At 34.5% G+C, this 16,120-nt stretch overlaps 1 protein-coding gene across 10 annotated transcripts in view; it reads right to left on the bottom strand.

Annotated features, from left to right (window-relative positions):
- ATRNL1 (attractin like 1) overlaps nt 1–16,120 on the bottom strand; it is an 842,049-nt gene that overhangs the window by 522,019 nt on the left and 303,910 nt on the right. For all 10 annotated transcript variants that reach the window (XM_045362239.3, XM_074002848.1, XM_005566518.5 and 7 more), the window contains one exon: nt 669–721. In XM_045362239.3, the coding sequence (XP_045218174.1) occupies nt 669–721 (53 nt within the window). The remainder of the gene's footprint in view (nt 1–668; nt 722–16,120) is intronic.

The raw sequence follows: 16,120 nt of genomic DNA, 5'->3' as shown, positions 1-16,120 counted from the left end.
AGGCAGATCATGAGGTCAGGAGTTCGAGACCAGCCTGACCAACATGGCAAAACCCCATCTCTACTAAAAATACAAAATTTAGCTGGCCGTGGTGGCAGGCTCATTTAATGCCAGCTACTCGGGAGGCTAAGGCAGGAGAATCACTTGAACCTGAGAGGCAGAGGTTGCAGTGAGCTGAGATTGTGCCATTGCACTCCAGCCTGGGCCACAAAAGCAAGACTCCGTCTCAGAAAACAAAACAAAAGTTAAATGTATACCTATCATATAATCAGTACCCAATGAAAGTATCTGTTGGTACAAAATCAGTGCAGCCTTTTAGTAATGCCCAAAATTCTGCAAAATATCTATTATAAAATTCAAGTTCTTCAAAAATCCATCATAATGAAAAAGATTACATTAAAATCACATGAGTTTACTCAAGTTCTATACTTTGTTCTATGTTCAGAATAAAATCTATTGCTATTTCACTGTTCAGAGTAGAAAAAAATGCACCAAATATAATTAAGATAATATATTTCTTAGCAATATACATGAAGTTATATTATAAAATTTAAGAAACAGAAATTGCAAGATATTAATGACAATTTTAGTTATTTAAGATGACCTTTATTATTTGAAACTAATAGTATGTACCAATTATTTAAAATGAAGAATATACAAATACTTACAATAACATGTTCCTCTAAGTGGATTACCAACATAGCGATTTTCAGAGTCACATCTGCAGAAACACAAAAACTCATTTACTATTAAACAATGCAATTCAAAAGCCTCATGTTTTACTACAAGCAAAAAAGTATTTATAGTCTACATCAAAACAAACTTAAAACTATACCATTATTTGAAATTTCAAAAAAACATCTTCGAAAGATGTGTGTGAAATCTGAATTATTTGTAGAAAGCTTTATATATGAGAAAAAGTGAGAGATGAAATAGTGAAGAAAAAGAAAAACATACATGATAGGCATATAAGGAATGTTAAAAGGCAGATGAAATATAATTATGAGCTTTGGGATATGTATCCTGCCTTAATAAAGAGAAGAAGTGAAAGTCTGAAATAAGATACAGAGATATTTTTAGGTAGAAGAAAATTCAGGGAATTCATAAATCCACATTATTTTCACACTTGTGATTTTTTTTTTTTTTTTTGAAATTAACATATTTTCTCCAGTTTCTCCACCAATTAATCTGTTTTTTTTTTTTTTTTTTTTTTGAGACGGATCTCGCTCTGTCACCCAGGCTGGAGTGCAGTGGCCGGATCTCGGCTCACTGCAAGCTCCGCCTCCCGGGTTTACGCCATTCTCCTGCCTCAGCCTCTGGAGTAGCTGGGACTACAGGCGCCCGCCACCTCGCCCGGCTAGTTTTTTGTATTTTTTAGTAGAGACGGAGTTTCACCGTGTTAGCCAGGATGGTCTCGATTTCCTGACCTTGTGATCCGCCCGTCTCGGCCTCCCAAAGTGCTGGGATTACAGGCTTGAGTCACCGCGCCTGGCCAATCTGTATTTTTAAAAACAGATCTCCTCCAGTAAATAATGGGAAAAAAAGGTTTCCCTAATTAATCCAAACAAAATTGACTAATATAGATTAAATTCATGAGCTCAAACTTTGAATTCACATAAACACATTTTTAAAAAGTGAAAGAACATATGAGCATTCATACTCAGGTACTCTTATGTTTAATACATAAAAATATAGTTAACTATAGTGGTGGGAGAAAATCATAAGTATTTTCAAAATTTTTCAAGTTCACAAAACCTTGTTTGCCAAATAAAATTGACAATGTCTAATACAGATATAGCATGGTTTTACATAATGGTATTTCTTGGAACATCCTCCAAAATAAATTATTATAAAATTTATGCACCAGGGTAACTTAATAAAGTGACTTAATATTTAAATAATAAAAATTATATTTGCATATAGCTTAAATAATTATTTCATAAATATTATATATAAATATGTTACATATATTTCAACTCTAGTTAAGTTTAAAGAGGTAAAAGTCTAAAATGTCTTCAGTTTTTCAGAAGAGTTCATAAGAACAGAGGAATAGTAGAATACATATATATAATGAAGAGTCAAACAGTGAAAAATTAGAGGCTAAATAATCAGATTACATTCCCAATGCATTTTTCAACCATGTGCTAGCTAGTTTTTACATTCATGGAAAAAAGAATGAGTTGAAGAGTAAATTTTACTGTATATTAATTATAAAATTAAAGTCAAAATATGATAATCCTTTAAAACACTAACTTGGAAAAAAAGGACTCTATGAAACAAAGGAAGTTTGGGTGTTAGGTCTTCTGTGACATTTCCGAACACTACTTTTAAGATTTTGTCATTGATGGTAGTTTTCTAGTTTTAGAAATAAGCAATAGAGCACCAGAAAGTGTGATTCCTATCGAACTGTAACTTTGTATAAATTGATGACCAATCTCTCCCAATTCCGCCCTCCCCATACCCTCCTAAGCCTTTCAAAATCCTCCACAGCCTCTCATAACCACAATTCTCATAACCACAATTCTACATTCAACTTCTGTGAGATCTTATAACCACATTTCTACTCTCAACTTCTATGAGATCAGTCTTTTTAGATACTACATATAAGTGAGATCATGCAGTATTTGTTCTGTGATTGACTTATTTCACATAATATAATGTCCTCTAGGTTTGTCCATGTTGTGTCCCAAATGACAGGATTTCATTATTTTTTATGGACAAAATACATTCCAAAAATATATCACATATATTTATCCATTCATCTCTTGATAAGACTTAGACTGATTCCATATCTTGGCTACTGTGCATAGTGCTGCAATAAAAAGAGTACAGATATATCTCCAAAATACGAATTTCAATTCCTTTGGATAAATATCTAGTCATGAGATTATTGGATCATATTTTCATTCTATTTTTAATTTTTTGAGAAACTTCCATACTGTTGTCCACAAACAGCTGTGTTAATGTGCATTTCCATCAACGGTGGATAGAAGATCCTCTTTCTCCATAACCTCGCCAGTTTTGTTATTTTTTGTCTTTTTCATAATAGCCATTCTAACTAGCGTGAGGTGATAACGCATCATGATTTTGATGTGCATTTTCCTAGTGATCAGGGACGCTGAGTTTTTTCTTCTTATATCAGTGGGCCATTGTTATGTCTTATTTTGAGAAATGTCTATTCAGATCTTTTGTCTACTCTTTATATTTGTGGGTTTTTTTGCTATTGAGTTGTTTGGGTTCCTAACATAAGGGATATTAATCCCTTGTCAGATGCATAGTTTGCAAATATTTTCTCCCATTCTATAGGTTGTCTCTTTGCTCTGCTGATTATTTCCTTTGCTGCACAGCAGCTTTTATTTTGATGTAATCCCATTTCTCTATTTTTGCTTTTGTTGCCTGTGCTTTTGAGGTCTTTTCCAAAACAAACAAACAAAAACCTTCCCCAGAGAAATGTAATAAAGTGTTACCTCCATGTTCTCTTCTAGTAGTCTCACAGTTTGAGGACTTACATTTAAATCTTTAATCCATTTTGATTTGATTTTTTTAAGCGGTGACAGATGGGGTCTAATTTCATTCTCCTTAATGAAACTTTTCCCCAGCATCATTTATTAAAGAAACTATTATCTCCCTAATGTGTATTCTTGGCACTTTTGCCAAAAATCAGATGGCTATATATGCATGTATTTATTTCTGGGTTCTTTATTCTGTTTCATTAGTTTATGTGTCTTTTTAAACTTTTAATTTTGTTTGTTTTTGAGACAGAGTCTTGTTCTGTTGCCCAAGCTGGAATACAGTGGTGCAGTCTCAGCTCACTGCAGCCTTTACCTCCTGAGCTCAGGTGATTCTCCCACCTTAGCCTCCCTAGTAGCTGGAACTACACACCACCATGCCCAGCTAGCTTTTTGTATTTTTATTAGAGATAGGGTTTTGCAGTGTTGGCCAGGCTGGTCTCGAACTCATGAACTCAAGCAATTCACCCACCTCAGACTCCCAAAGTGCTGGGATTACATTTTGAGCCACCGCACCTGGCCAATTTTTACCTTTTAATGTTTATGGGTACATAGTAAGTGTGTTTATGTATGGGGTACATGAGATATTTTGATACAGGCATACATTGTATAATAATGACATTAGGGTAAGAGGGACATCCATCACCTCAAGGAGTTATTTCTTTTTGTCACAAACTTTGCAATTACACTGTCTTAGTTACTGTAAAATGTACTATAAATTATTGTTTCATATCATTTTTCTTAACTTTTATTTTAGGTTATATTAGAGGTACGTGCGCAGGTTTGTTACATAGGTAAATTGGGTGTCACAGAGGTTTGGGGTACAGATTATTTCACCACCCAGGTAATAAGCATAATACTTGATAGGTGTTTTCTCTAACTTCACCCTCCTCCCTTCCTCCACCCCCTAGGAGGCCCTGGTGTCTGTTGTTCCCTTCTTTATGTTCATATGTACACAATGTTTAGCTCCAACTAAAAAGTGAGAACATGCAGTAGTACTTGGTTTTGTGTTTCAGTGTTAGTTCACTTAAGATAATGGCCTCAAGCTCCATCCACGTTGCTGCCAAAAACATGATCTTGTTCTTTTTCATAGCTGCATAGTATTCCATTGCTGGGTCAAATGGTAACTCTGCTCTGAGTTCTTTGAGAAATTGCTAAACTGCTTTCCACAGTGGCCAAACTAATTTACATTCCCACCAGCAATGTATAAGGTTCCCTTTTCTCTGCAACCTTGCCAGCATCTGTTATTTTTTTTTTAATAATTCCCATTCTGACTGGTGTGAGATAGTATCATATTCTGATTTTGATTTGCATTTCTCTAATGGTTAGTGATGTTGAGCATTTTTTCACCTGCTTGTTGGACACATGTATGGCTTCTTCCAAAAAGTGTGTGTTCATGTACTTTGCTCACATTTAATGGGGTGGGTCATTTTTTGCTTGTTGATTTAACTTCCATACAGATTCTAGATATTAGATCTTTGTGGGATGCATAGTTTGCAAATATTTTCTCCTATTTTGTAGGGTGTCTGTTTACTCTGCTGGTAGTTGCTTTTGCCATGCAGAAGCTCTTCTGCTTAATTAGGCGCCATTTGTCAATTTTCTTTGTTGTTGCCATTGCTTTTAGCATATTCGTCATGAAATCTTTGCCGGGTCCTACATCCAGAATGGTATCTAGGTTATCTTTCAGGGATTTTATAGTTTGGGGTCTTACATTTAAGTCTTTAATCCATCTTAAGTTGACTTTTTATATGGTGTAAGAAAGGGGTCCAGTTTCAATCTTCTGCATATGGCTAGCCAGGTTATTACAGCACCATTTATTGAATAGGGAGTCCTTCATCACTACTTGTTTTTGTCAGCCTCACTGAAGACTAGATAGTTGCACATGCACAGTATTATTTATTGGCTCTCTATTCTGATCCATTGGTCTATGTGTCTGTCTTTGTATACATACCATCCTGTTTTGGTTACCACAGCCTTGTTATATAGTTTGAAGTCAATTAACATGATACCCCCAGCTTTATTCTTTTTGTTTATGATTATGTTGGCTACTCGAGCTCTTTTCTGATTCCATATGAATTTTAAAATAGTTTTTCTAATTATGTAAAGAATGTCATAGTTTGATAGGAATGCCATCATCCTGTCTTGGTTACTCTTGCCTTGTAGTATATTTTGAAGTCATGTAGTGTAATGCCTCCAGTTTGTTACTTCAGCTGAAGATTGTTTTGGCCATTTGGGGTCTTTTTTGGTTCCATATGAATTTCAGAATTGTTTTTTCTATTTCTGTGAAGAATGTCACTGATATTATTATAGAAATTGCACTGATTCTGTAGAATCTTTGGGTAGTGTTTATATTTTTAAAACATTACTTCTTTCAATCTTTGAACACAGAATGTCTTTCCACTAATTTGTCTCATCTTCAATTCTTTTAATCAATGTTTTACAGTTTTCATTGTAGAGATCTTTCACCTCCCTGACTAAATTTATGCCTAGGTAATTTTTTAAGTATTTTGGAATTTTTTTAGATATTTTAGGTGGAATAGCTCTCTTAATTTCTTTTTCAAATAGTTTTCTATTGACATATAGAAATGCTACTAAATTAGTCCCAGCTACCGGGGAGGCTGAGGCAGGAGAATGCCATGAACCCAGGAGGCAGAGTTTGCAGTGAGCCGAGATCACACCACTGCACTCCAGCCTGGGCGATAGAGTGAGACTCTGTCTCAAAAAAAAAAAAAAAAAAAAAAGAAAGAAAGAAAAAGAAATGCTACTAAATTCTGCACATGTATTTTGTATCCTGCAACTTCACTGAATTCATGTGTCAGTTATAAGTCATGAAATTTGTATAGTTTTCTATATATAAGATCATGTCAACAGTAAACAAACATGAACACTGAATTTCTCCTTTCTAATTTGGATGTCCTTTCTTTCTTTCTCTTTCCTAATTGCCCTTGCTAGGAATTCTAGTGCTATGTTGAATAGAAGTAGTTAAAGTAGGCATCATTGTATTGCTTCAGCATTCAAAGGGAAAGCTTTCAACTTTTCCCTGTTTGGTATGATGTTAGCTGTGGATGCATATATGTGCATATATGTTGAGGTGTGTTCCCTCTAAGCCTAATTTTTCAGGGGTTTTATCATGGAGGAATGTTAAATTTTATCAAATTCTTTTTTGGCATCTATTGACATGATCCTATGGTTTTTGTCCTTCATCCTAGTAATGGAATGCAACACATGTATTGATTTTTGTGTGTTGAACTATACTTGCATTACTGGGATGAATTTCACTTAATCATGTTCAATGATATTATGATATGTTGTTGGATTCAGTTTGGAGTACCGTATTATGGGTTTTTGCATCTATATCCATCAGGGATATTGGCCTGTAGTTTTATTTTACACTTTTGTCCTTGTCTGGTTTTGTTATCAGGGTAATGCTGGCCTCATAGAATGAGTTTGGAAAAATGTCCTCTACTTCAGTTTTTTGGAATAGTTTGATAAGAATTGGTATGAGTTCATTTTTAAATATTTGCTAGAATTTAGCAATGAAGTAATCAGGTCCTGGATTTTTTTTGATAGGAGTCTTTCTTTTACTAATTCAATCGTGTTTCTCATTATTGACCTGTCCAGGTTTTCTATTTCTTCATGATCCAATCTTGGTAAGATAAGCTATAGGAAATTTATTCATTTCTTCTAAGTTTTCAAATTTGTTCGTCTATCATTGCTCATTATAGTCTCTAATAATCCTTTGTATTGCTGTGGTATCAGTTGTGATGTCTCCTTTTTCATCTTTGATTTTATTTATTTGAGTCATTCCTCTTTTTTCCTTAGGCTAGCTAAAGGTTTGTCAATTTCGTTTCTTATTTCAAAAACCAACTCGTCATTTTCCTGATGCTTTGTATTTTTTTATTCTCTATTTCCTTCATTTCTTCTCTGTTATTTATTATTTCTTTCCTTCTCATAATTTTGGGCTTAGATCATTCTTGTTTTCTAGGTCTTTGAGATACAACATTAGGCTGTTTGAGATATTTCTACTTTTTCAAATAGGTGATTATTGCTACAAACTTTCCTCTAAAAACTGTTTTTGCTATATCCCATAAGTTTTGGTATGTTGTATTTCCATTTTGATTTTTCTCAAGAAATGTTTTAATTTGCTTTTTAATTTCTTCATTGACTTGTGTAATCTCCATGTACATATACAGTTTCCGAAGTTCCTCCTGTTATTGGTTTTGGTTTTATTCCACAGTGGTCAGAAAAAAAAATACTTGATATACTTTGATTTTTAAAAATTTGAGGCCAGGAGCCGTGGCTCATGCCTGTAATCCCAGCACTTTGGGAGGCTGAAGCAGGTGGATCACCTGAGATCAGGAGTTCAAGACCAGCCTGGCCAAAATGGTGAAACCCCATCTCTACTAAAAATACAAAAATTAGCGAGGCATGGTAGCAGGCACCTGTAATCACAGCAACTCAGGAGGCTGAGGCAGGAGAATTGCTGGAACCTGGGAGGCGGAGGTTGCACTGAGCCGAGATCGCACCACTGCATTCCAGCCTGGGTGACAACAGTGAGACTCCGTCTCAAAAAAAAAAAAAATGTTAAGACATGTTTTGTGGCCTTACATATAATCTATCCTAAAGAATGTTATATGTGCTGTTGAGAAGACTGTGCCTTCTGCGGCTGTTAGACGGAATGCTCTATAAATATCTGTTAGGTCCATTTGGTCAAGAGTGTTGTCAGACACTGAAGTTTCTTTGTTGATTTTCTGTCTGGATGATCTACACATTGCTGAAAGTGCAGTGTTGAAGTCCCCTACTATTATTGTATTACAGTCTATCTCTCCCTTTAAATCTATTAATATTTGCTTTATATATATAGGTCCTCTGCTAGTGGGTACACATATGTTTATAATTGTATCTGCTTGCTGCATTGACCCCGCTATTATTATATAATGGCCTTGTCTCTTTTTACAGTTTTTAACTTAAAGACTATTTTTTTTTCCTATAATTACAGCTACTTCTGTTCTTTTTGGGGTTCCATTTCCATGAAATAGCTTTTCCCATCCGTTTACTTTCAATCTATGCATGTTGTTTTATAAGTAAAGTAAGTCTCCTGTAGGCAGCATAGTTTGGTCATATTTTTCTATCCATTCAGCCTCTCTTTTAACTGAATAATTTAAACCATTTACATTCAAGGTAGTTATTGATAGATAAGGGATGACTATCACGATTGTGTAACTTGTTTTCTAGTTGTCTAGATATATTTTTCCTTTTTTCCTCTCTTAAAGGCTTCCTTTGGGGTTATGTGATTCTCTCTAGTAATGTGTTTTATTCCTCACTTTTTTAGTGTTATCTATTATAGCTTTTAGCTTTTTCATTACCATGAGACTCACAAAAACATCTTATAGTCATAATAAGTTATTTTAAACCAATAAAAACTTAACTTTGATTGCAAAGGAAAGAAGAAAACAACAAAAAATGGTATATTTTAACTCATTATCCCTCCATGTTTTGAATTTTGATGTCACAGCTTACATTTTTCATATTGCCTATCTCTCTACAAATTATCGTATTTTTATAGTTTTGTTGTTTATTATTTATACAAAGATAAATGTGGTTCATACAACACAATTACAGTATTAGCCTAACAATCAATGTAAGTATTCTTTTCTTTAAGTTTGAAGAGCTCTCTTTAGCATTTCTTGCAGAACTGGTCTGGTAGCCATTAAGTCCCTCAGCTTTTGTTTGCCTGCAGAAGTCTTTCTCTCCTTCATTTTTAAAATACACCTTTTCTGCCTATAGTATTCGTGGTTGGCAGGTATTTTCCTTCCACATTCTGAATACATTGTCACTGTCACATTTCCTACTGCCCTGAAAGGTTTCTGCTGAAAAATTAGCTGCCAGTTACATTAGATCTCTCTTTTGTGTTTTTTGCTTCTTTTTTCTCACTTCTCTCTAGACCCTCTCTTAGTCATTGATCTTTGTGAGTTTAATTGTGACATGCCTTGTGGTATTCTTATTTGGATTGAATCTGGTGACCTTTGACCATGCTATAATTGGGTATTCACATCTTTCCCCAGGCTTGAAAAGTTTCCTGTTATTATTTTTAATAAGCTTTTGGCCCCTTTGTCTCTCAACTCCTTCTTGAATTCTAATAACACAAATGTGTTGTTTTGATGTTGTCCCATAGATCTGGTAAGCTTTCTTTGGCCATTTTCATTCTTTTGGTTCTTTCACCTCTGACTATGTTCTCAAATAGCCTACCTCTGAACTCACTAATTCTTTCTTTTGTTTGATCTATTGTGCTGAAGATGCTCTCTATTCCATTTTTATTTCATTCATTGTATTTTATTTCACTCATTCATTTCATTCACCTCCAGGATCTCCATTTGCTTTTTATTATTAATATTTCAATCTCTTAAGTTTCTTTCATGTATTTCTGATTGCTTCTCTGAATTTTACTGAAGTTTGAGCTTCAGTAAATTTATTAACTTTCTAAAAACAGCTATTTTGAATTATTTGTCTGAAAGACCACATGTCTCCATCACCTTAAGGCCAATCTCTGGCACAACCTTATTTTGTCTGTTTGGTGAGATCAGATTTCCCTGAATGATCTTGATGCTTAAGGACATGCAACAATGTGTGTGCACTGAGAGATCAGGTGTTTATTCTAGTCTTCCCAGTCTAGCTTTGTTTTTGCTCATCCTTCTTCAGGGCCTTCCAGAGTTTCTAAGGGGACTGACTGTTGTCTTCCCTGAGCCCATGACCACTGCAACTCCCTAAACACCAGAGGGCAGTCTAAGCCCAGAGCTGCCACAAGTCTCAGGAGGGCTCCAATGTTGGCAGGGCTCTCCAGGGCAGATGGACCCAGGGAAGATCCAAGGAGGGTAACTGGGCTGTATGGGAAAGCTGGCCAGGAAACCTAGACCAGAAGACTATCCCAGTGCCCCAGACAATCATGCCTCCCAGGAGGTCTCTGAACAGGTTAGATATGTCACCAACTGCAGTAGGAGGGGCCAAATCTGAGGCTGGGTCCCCTCAGGATCTACTGTGGGACAAAGGCTGGAGAGTCCACCTCAATTCCTCAGATGGTTGCACATCTCCTAGCAGGTCACTGGACAGATATGATAGTTACCTGACTACAGTGGGAGAACTGGGGGTGAGACTGGATCCCTCAGGATATGCTGTGAGATGACAACCTGGGATCTACTGAAAGATAAGTTTGGCAAGCCTATCAAGGAGGCTCAGACTCACAGTCTGCAGGATATGGGCAAGTGTCCCTCTGGGGTTTTGTGTGAGCAGTTCTGTGTTGGGAACTCAACTGAAGAGGGCAGGAGTCAAGCCACAGGACTACTTCTAGGTTCACTGCTGAGACTGATATCAGTGGCCTCTTACACTAGTATACACGATTCCTCCTAGATCCCTTAGAAGATGATTTTAGTTGCGGGTTCAAGGCCAAACAGGGCTGTAGTCAAATCCCTTGGGGATTAGGGCCATTTCTGGGCTTGAACCTTGAAGCAAAATTAATGCATCTGTCACCTGGGTGCCAGTCTGCATTCTCAAAACAACCCTCTTGAGCCTTGGACTCCACTGGGCTTTCACACCCTCCTGCCTGACTCCTGAGGCTCCTGCCAGTGACTTTTGTCAGTAGATGGGTGCAGAGTTCTTGTCGTTGCGAGGAAATATTAGCAGGTTATCTCCTATTCTGCCATCTTGCTGGCATCACTCTCCCTCAAGTGTTTTCAAAGTGATAATACCGACTTTAAAAGCTCAAGGATACAAACTCATTTTTCTAATATGCAAGTTATAATATTTTCTTTTTTGTTAACAATATTGGGTTTATTCAAATTATATAATCTTATATTGAACTGAAAATTACTATAATAGATTTACCTTCAACACAGTATAAGTTTTACAAAGGAGTGGTTGAAATTTTATTTTCTCTAAACTACAAATTTCTTGAAAGGATGATATCATATGTTCTTGTGTAGGAAGTAACTTTGGCATCCCAATTTTAAGCTTTCAATAGTCAACCACAGAAAATTAACAGAAATAACAAATCAACACCACCTTGTTAAGAATTAAACTGAAAGGCTTTGCAGAGTTTTGGAAGGTGTCTAATACAAGAACTACATTCTCTATTAAATATTTATAGCTCAAAAAACCAAATGAGAAACATATATTATCTAAAGTGGTTTATATTAACAAATAATAATTTTTGAAATAATTTTGAATATATTAAAAGGGTTTTCAAATTTTATGAGTTAAATTTAAACACAAATTTTTGGTAGTTTAATTCCATGTGTCATTTAAGGAAACACAGGTACCTCCAAAAAGTTAATGAAATAAATACTTTCAATAAAAACATAACAATATGATTTTGGGCATGAAACTCAGCTTGAAAAAGACAAAAGTAGATGTAAATAAATGGAAAGACATTATTTATTCTTTAATAGGACCCCTCAATATCATCAGAATAGCAACTAATTTCAAAGATAATCTTTAATGTGATTCCATGAAAATGCCAATGAGATTTTATAGGAGCCAGAAAAGTTGATCTCAATGTTCAGGGACAAAAGTAAACATACAAGAATAGTTAGAAAAACACTGAAAAAGAAGAGCTTTGAAGAGAGGTAGACCTAAAAGACATTGAAATATACTCAAAGTCTCTATCATTAAATAATATTGTACTAGCACATAAATAGACAAAATGTATACAATAGAAATTCCAGAAACAGGCTCAACTATTGCATACTAAAAATCTAGTAAATGATAAAAGTTGTCTTAAATGACTGGAGTAAGACAGTCCTCGTAATAAATTAAAACAACTTGATAGCTATTGTAAAACTATCAAATCAGATCCAATCCTCATACTATAAACAAAATAAAACTCTAAATGAAGCATCAATCTAAATGTAAAAAATAACATTTTGATACAGTAAAAAAGGATAGGTTAATTACACAATAAAAGGCTTCCTAACCATGAATAAAATTCCAAATGTAATTTTTAAAAGACTAGGAAATATGAGTACATTAAGAAAGCGGCACAGCAAAAAAAAAGTACAATTAGTACAGTCAAGAAACATGACCAACTGGGAGGAAATATTTGCAACTTATGTCTCACTGAAAAAGAGCTATAATCAGTAATTCATAAAGAACTCTTTAAAAATAATGGGGAAACAAATAATTTTATAGAAAAACTGGCAAAAGACATGAAGAGACAATTCACAAAAATGATATAAAAATGGCTTTTAACCACATGAAAAAATATTCAACTTCACTTATAATAATGGAATTATAAATTAAAACTACACAAACTATTCTCCACAAGATTGGCAAAATTTCAAATGCATAGCAATACATCCTGCTTATGAGCCTGTAGATAAATAGGCCGCCCCATATATGGCTGATGGGGATAGAAAATGAGAAAATTCCTATGGAGGATGACTTGACAATATCTAAAAAACTACATATGCATGTATTCTTTGACCCAACAATCCCACTGAAAGGAATTTACTCTTGAGAAAAACCTCCAATATTATAAAATTACACACATACAAGTTTATTCAGTGTAGCATAATTTTAATTGCAAGATACTAGAAAAATGTCTAAATGTCCCCGAATAGATTTGTTAACCTATGGTACATATACATAATGGAGTACTATACATCTGTAAACAAAACAGAACCAAAAAAATGAACATCTTTATGAACTGATATTAACTGAGCTCCAGGAAGTATTATAAAGAAGAAAAAAATGTAAAATTCAAAAGAGTATCTAAAATACATCTAATAATATGTCGGCTTTTGTGTAAGAAGGTGAAATAATAACTATTTCTCTAATATAAGATACACACAAAGACAGAAACACACATAGCTCATACAGCTTTACTTTTATGAAAGGAAACACAGGAAGGATAAACCAGAAAACAATAAAATTGGTTACCTACTGGAAGAGGGAAAAAGAAATGCGCAATAATCTCTCTGAGTATACTTTAAGTAGCTTCAGCTTATTAATGTTCAACATATTTAATTAATTACTTTAATACAATAAGAATGGAAAAGGAAAAAATTCATAAAATGAGAAGTAAGTAGAAATAAATGAGCCTAATAAACTTCAAGTGAATCCTATTTCCATATTGATGGAAAAAGAAAGTAAAAAAGGAGGGAAATAGGAGGAGAGGTAAGGGGAAGAAGAGAAGAGGGAAAAAAGGAAAGAAAGAAAAAAGGAAGGGAGGGAGTAAGAAAGGGGGAGGGAAGCAAGATTCAAAGTAACTTATGAATCCAAAATTTGGCTACATACTCTGAATTGGTGCAGGGCAAGGTGGAGGAAGGAAGCTTGAAATCAGATTCCAAATCTTTTATGTAGGTTTTATTACTGAAGTGATATAAGCAAAGCAAATCTGAAACTATTTTAGATTATAATATAGAATTGAGCAAATAAGGAAATATGTTGATGTCATTGGAAGTTAGTGTTCATTTACTGTAGAAGAAGGAACAAATATTGAGCTGGAGAAGGTACAAAGGCCTTGTAGAAATAGATCTGAATTGGAAGTTTTAGTATGAAGAAATGTTTTATAAAATATTTATATGTGTGTATATACATGCATATGTATGCATGTATGTGCACATATGTGTATTTATATGTGCACATGAATAACTTATTATTTCCTAACTTTGTTCACCAAACAACCCACTAAGTAAAGATACCTCAAAGAGCAAAGAGCATACCTAGCACCAAGATCTTGGTCTCTAATATGCTATTCCATTACAAGCAACTAGAGCTCCAAAAGGACATACAGCTGATCCCACAACTGAGGCAGAAGAGGAATAAGATAAGCCTGAAATATCTTCTTACACCAGAAAGTAAGGAAGTATTCACAAAATTACAGGTGTGTCACAAAAACAAAAGAGCTAGCTTGAAGCCTCTCCTACTGGCCAAATCTTGGACAATGTGAGTGCCAAAGTGGTTAAAAACAGTAGTGAATTATAAATCATTGGGAAAAAAATAGGAATTCATGAGTCCATTCCAATAATAGATAAACAAATGGGGGAAGAAAGGAGGACTCTTGCTTCTAGAAAAATGTTGAGGTCTATCTGGTAAATGTGAAGGGGTCTACCATAGGAGTTGGTAAACATCATCATAAAAAATTAAGATTAGCAAGAATAAACAAATTTTTCTTTTCATTAATGTCATGTCCTGTCAGATAAATTTATTCCATGTTTAATTCACTTAAAAAAGACAAAAGAGAAAAAAGAATGCACACCTACTGGTCATACCTACACTCAAAATCCAAGATCCTCACAGGCTAGCAAATTCATTCTAATAGGAGAGTCATCACTCGTGGGAAAATATCTCATTACAAAGGATAAAACAGATGAAATCCTAAACAAATGTATAAAGTATTACTTATACACAATGCAATGCTATGTAAACCAATGACCCCCCACATCATTTCTCACATGCCAAAAATAAATTGATAAAAACTATGCTAATCTGTTATAAATATAATAGCTGATGTTAAAATGTTTGGCATATCCCTTATGGATTATGATGTAACCTAATAACAATATGATCCAGAATCAAGATTATCATAATCCATCAATTTCACTGTAGATCTCCCAAAGAAACGCAAATTAAGAAATCAGAATGGAGGATCTAACAACTATTTTCAACATAAGAAGAAAACAATATAACAAAAGTATAAATACCTTATTAAGGCAATTTTGCATATAAAATGTAAATTACTCAGATCAATTAAAATAGTTTAAATCATTTATTCTATAACAGTCTACTGTGTTTATTTACACAAAGGTAAAATTTCTTCAGAAACGCTCTGTTTTAGGAAAAGTCTTAATCTGCATTGTTGAAATTATTTTACCCATTCAAGAAAATATCTATCAAAGACTAGAAATCTCCTTCATAGTCTGAAAACACTTAAGGAATATATTACGTAAATATCTAATATAGAATTGTATAATTTGGTAAATAAAATACCAGAGTACTTGGTATAATATTTGTACTAGTTATCTATTGCTCAGTAAAAATACATAAATTTGGTAACTTTAATCAACACACATTTATTATATCACAGTTTCTGTGGATCAGGAGTCTGAGCATGGCATAACTAGGTTCTCTGATTCAGAGTCACAGCAGACTGCAATCAAGACATTGGCTGGACCTAGGGTCCACTGTAATCCTGCAATCACGTGTCAGCTGGAATTGGTTTTAATCAGAGGACTAACTAGGGATATGCCTGCTTCTATTTTCCCTCAGGTTATTGGCAAAATTTATTTCCTTACCACTACAGGACTGAGGGCCTTGGTTTCTTACTTGCTATTGGCTGGTGGCTATCCTCAGCTGCTAGAGGATACTTTCAGCTACATTTTTCTCAGAGCCAGCAAAAGAAAAAAATCACTAGAGCAAGTTTTCTGGCAAGCACAGACTTCACAGCATATTCACAGAGTGAAAACCATCACTTTTACCATGTAATGTAACAAAATAATGGTAGTAATATCCCATTAACTTTGCATTATTTTCTGGTTTAGAAGTGAGCACAGGTCCTGCACACACTCAAGAAAGGAAATGGAATTACACAATGGTATGAATATCAGAAGTCACAGATA

This window comes from Macaca fascicularis, chromosome 9 (assembly GCF_037993035.2).
Source record: "Macaca fascicularis isolate 582-1 chromosome 9, T2T-MFA8v1.1".
NCBI classification, from domain to species: Eukaryota; Metazoa; Chordata; class Mammalia; order Primates; family Cercopithecidae; genus Macaca; species Macaca fascicularis.
Note: the sequence above shows the minus strand (reverse complement) of the source record. Positions and strands in the feature narration are given on the sequence as shown.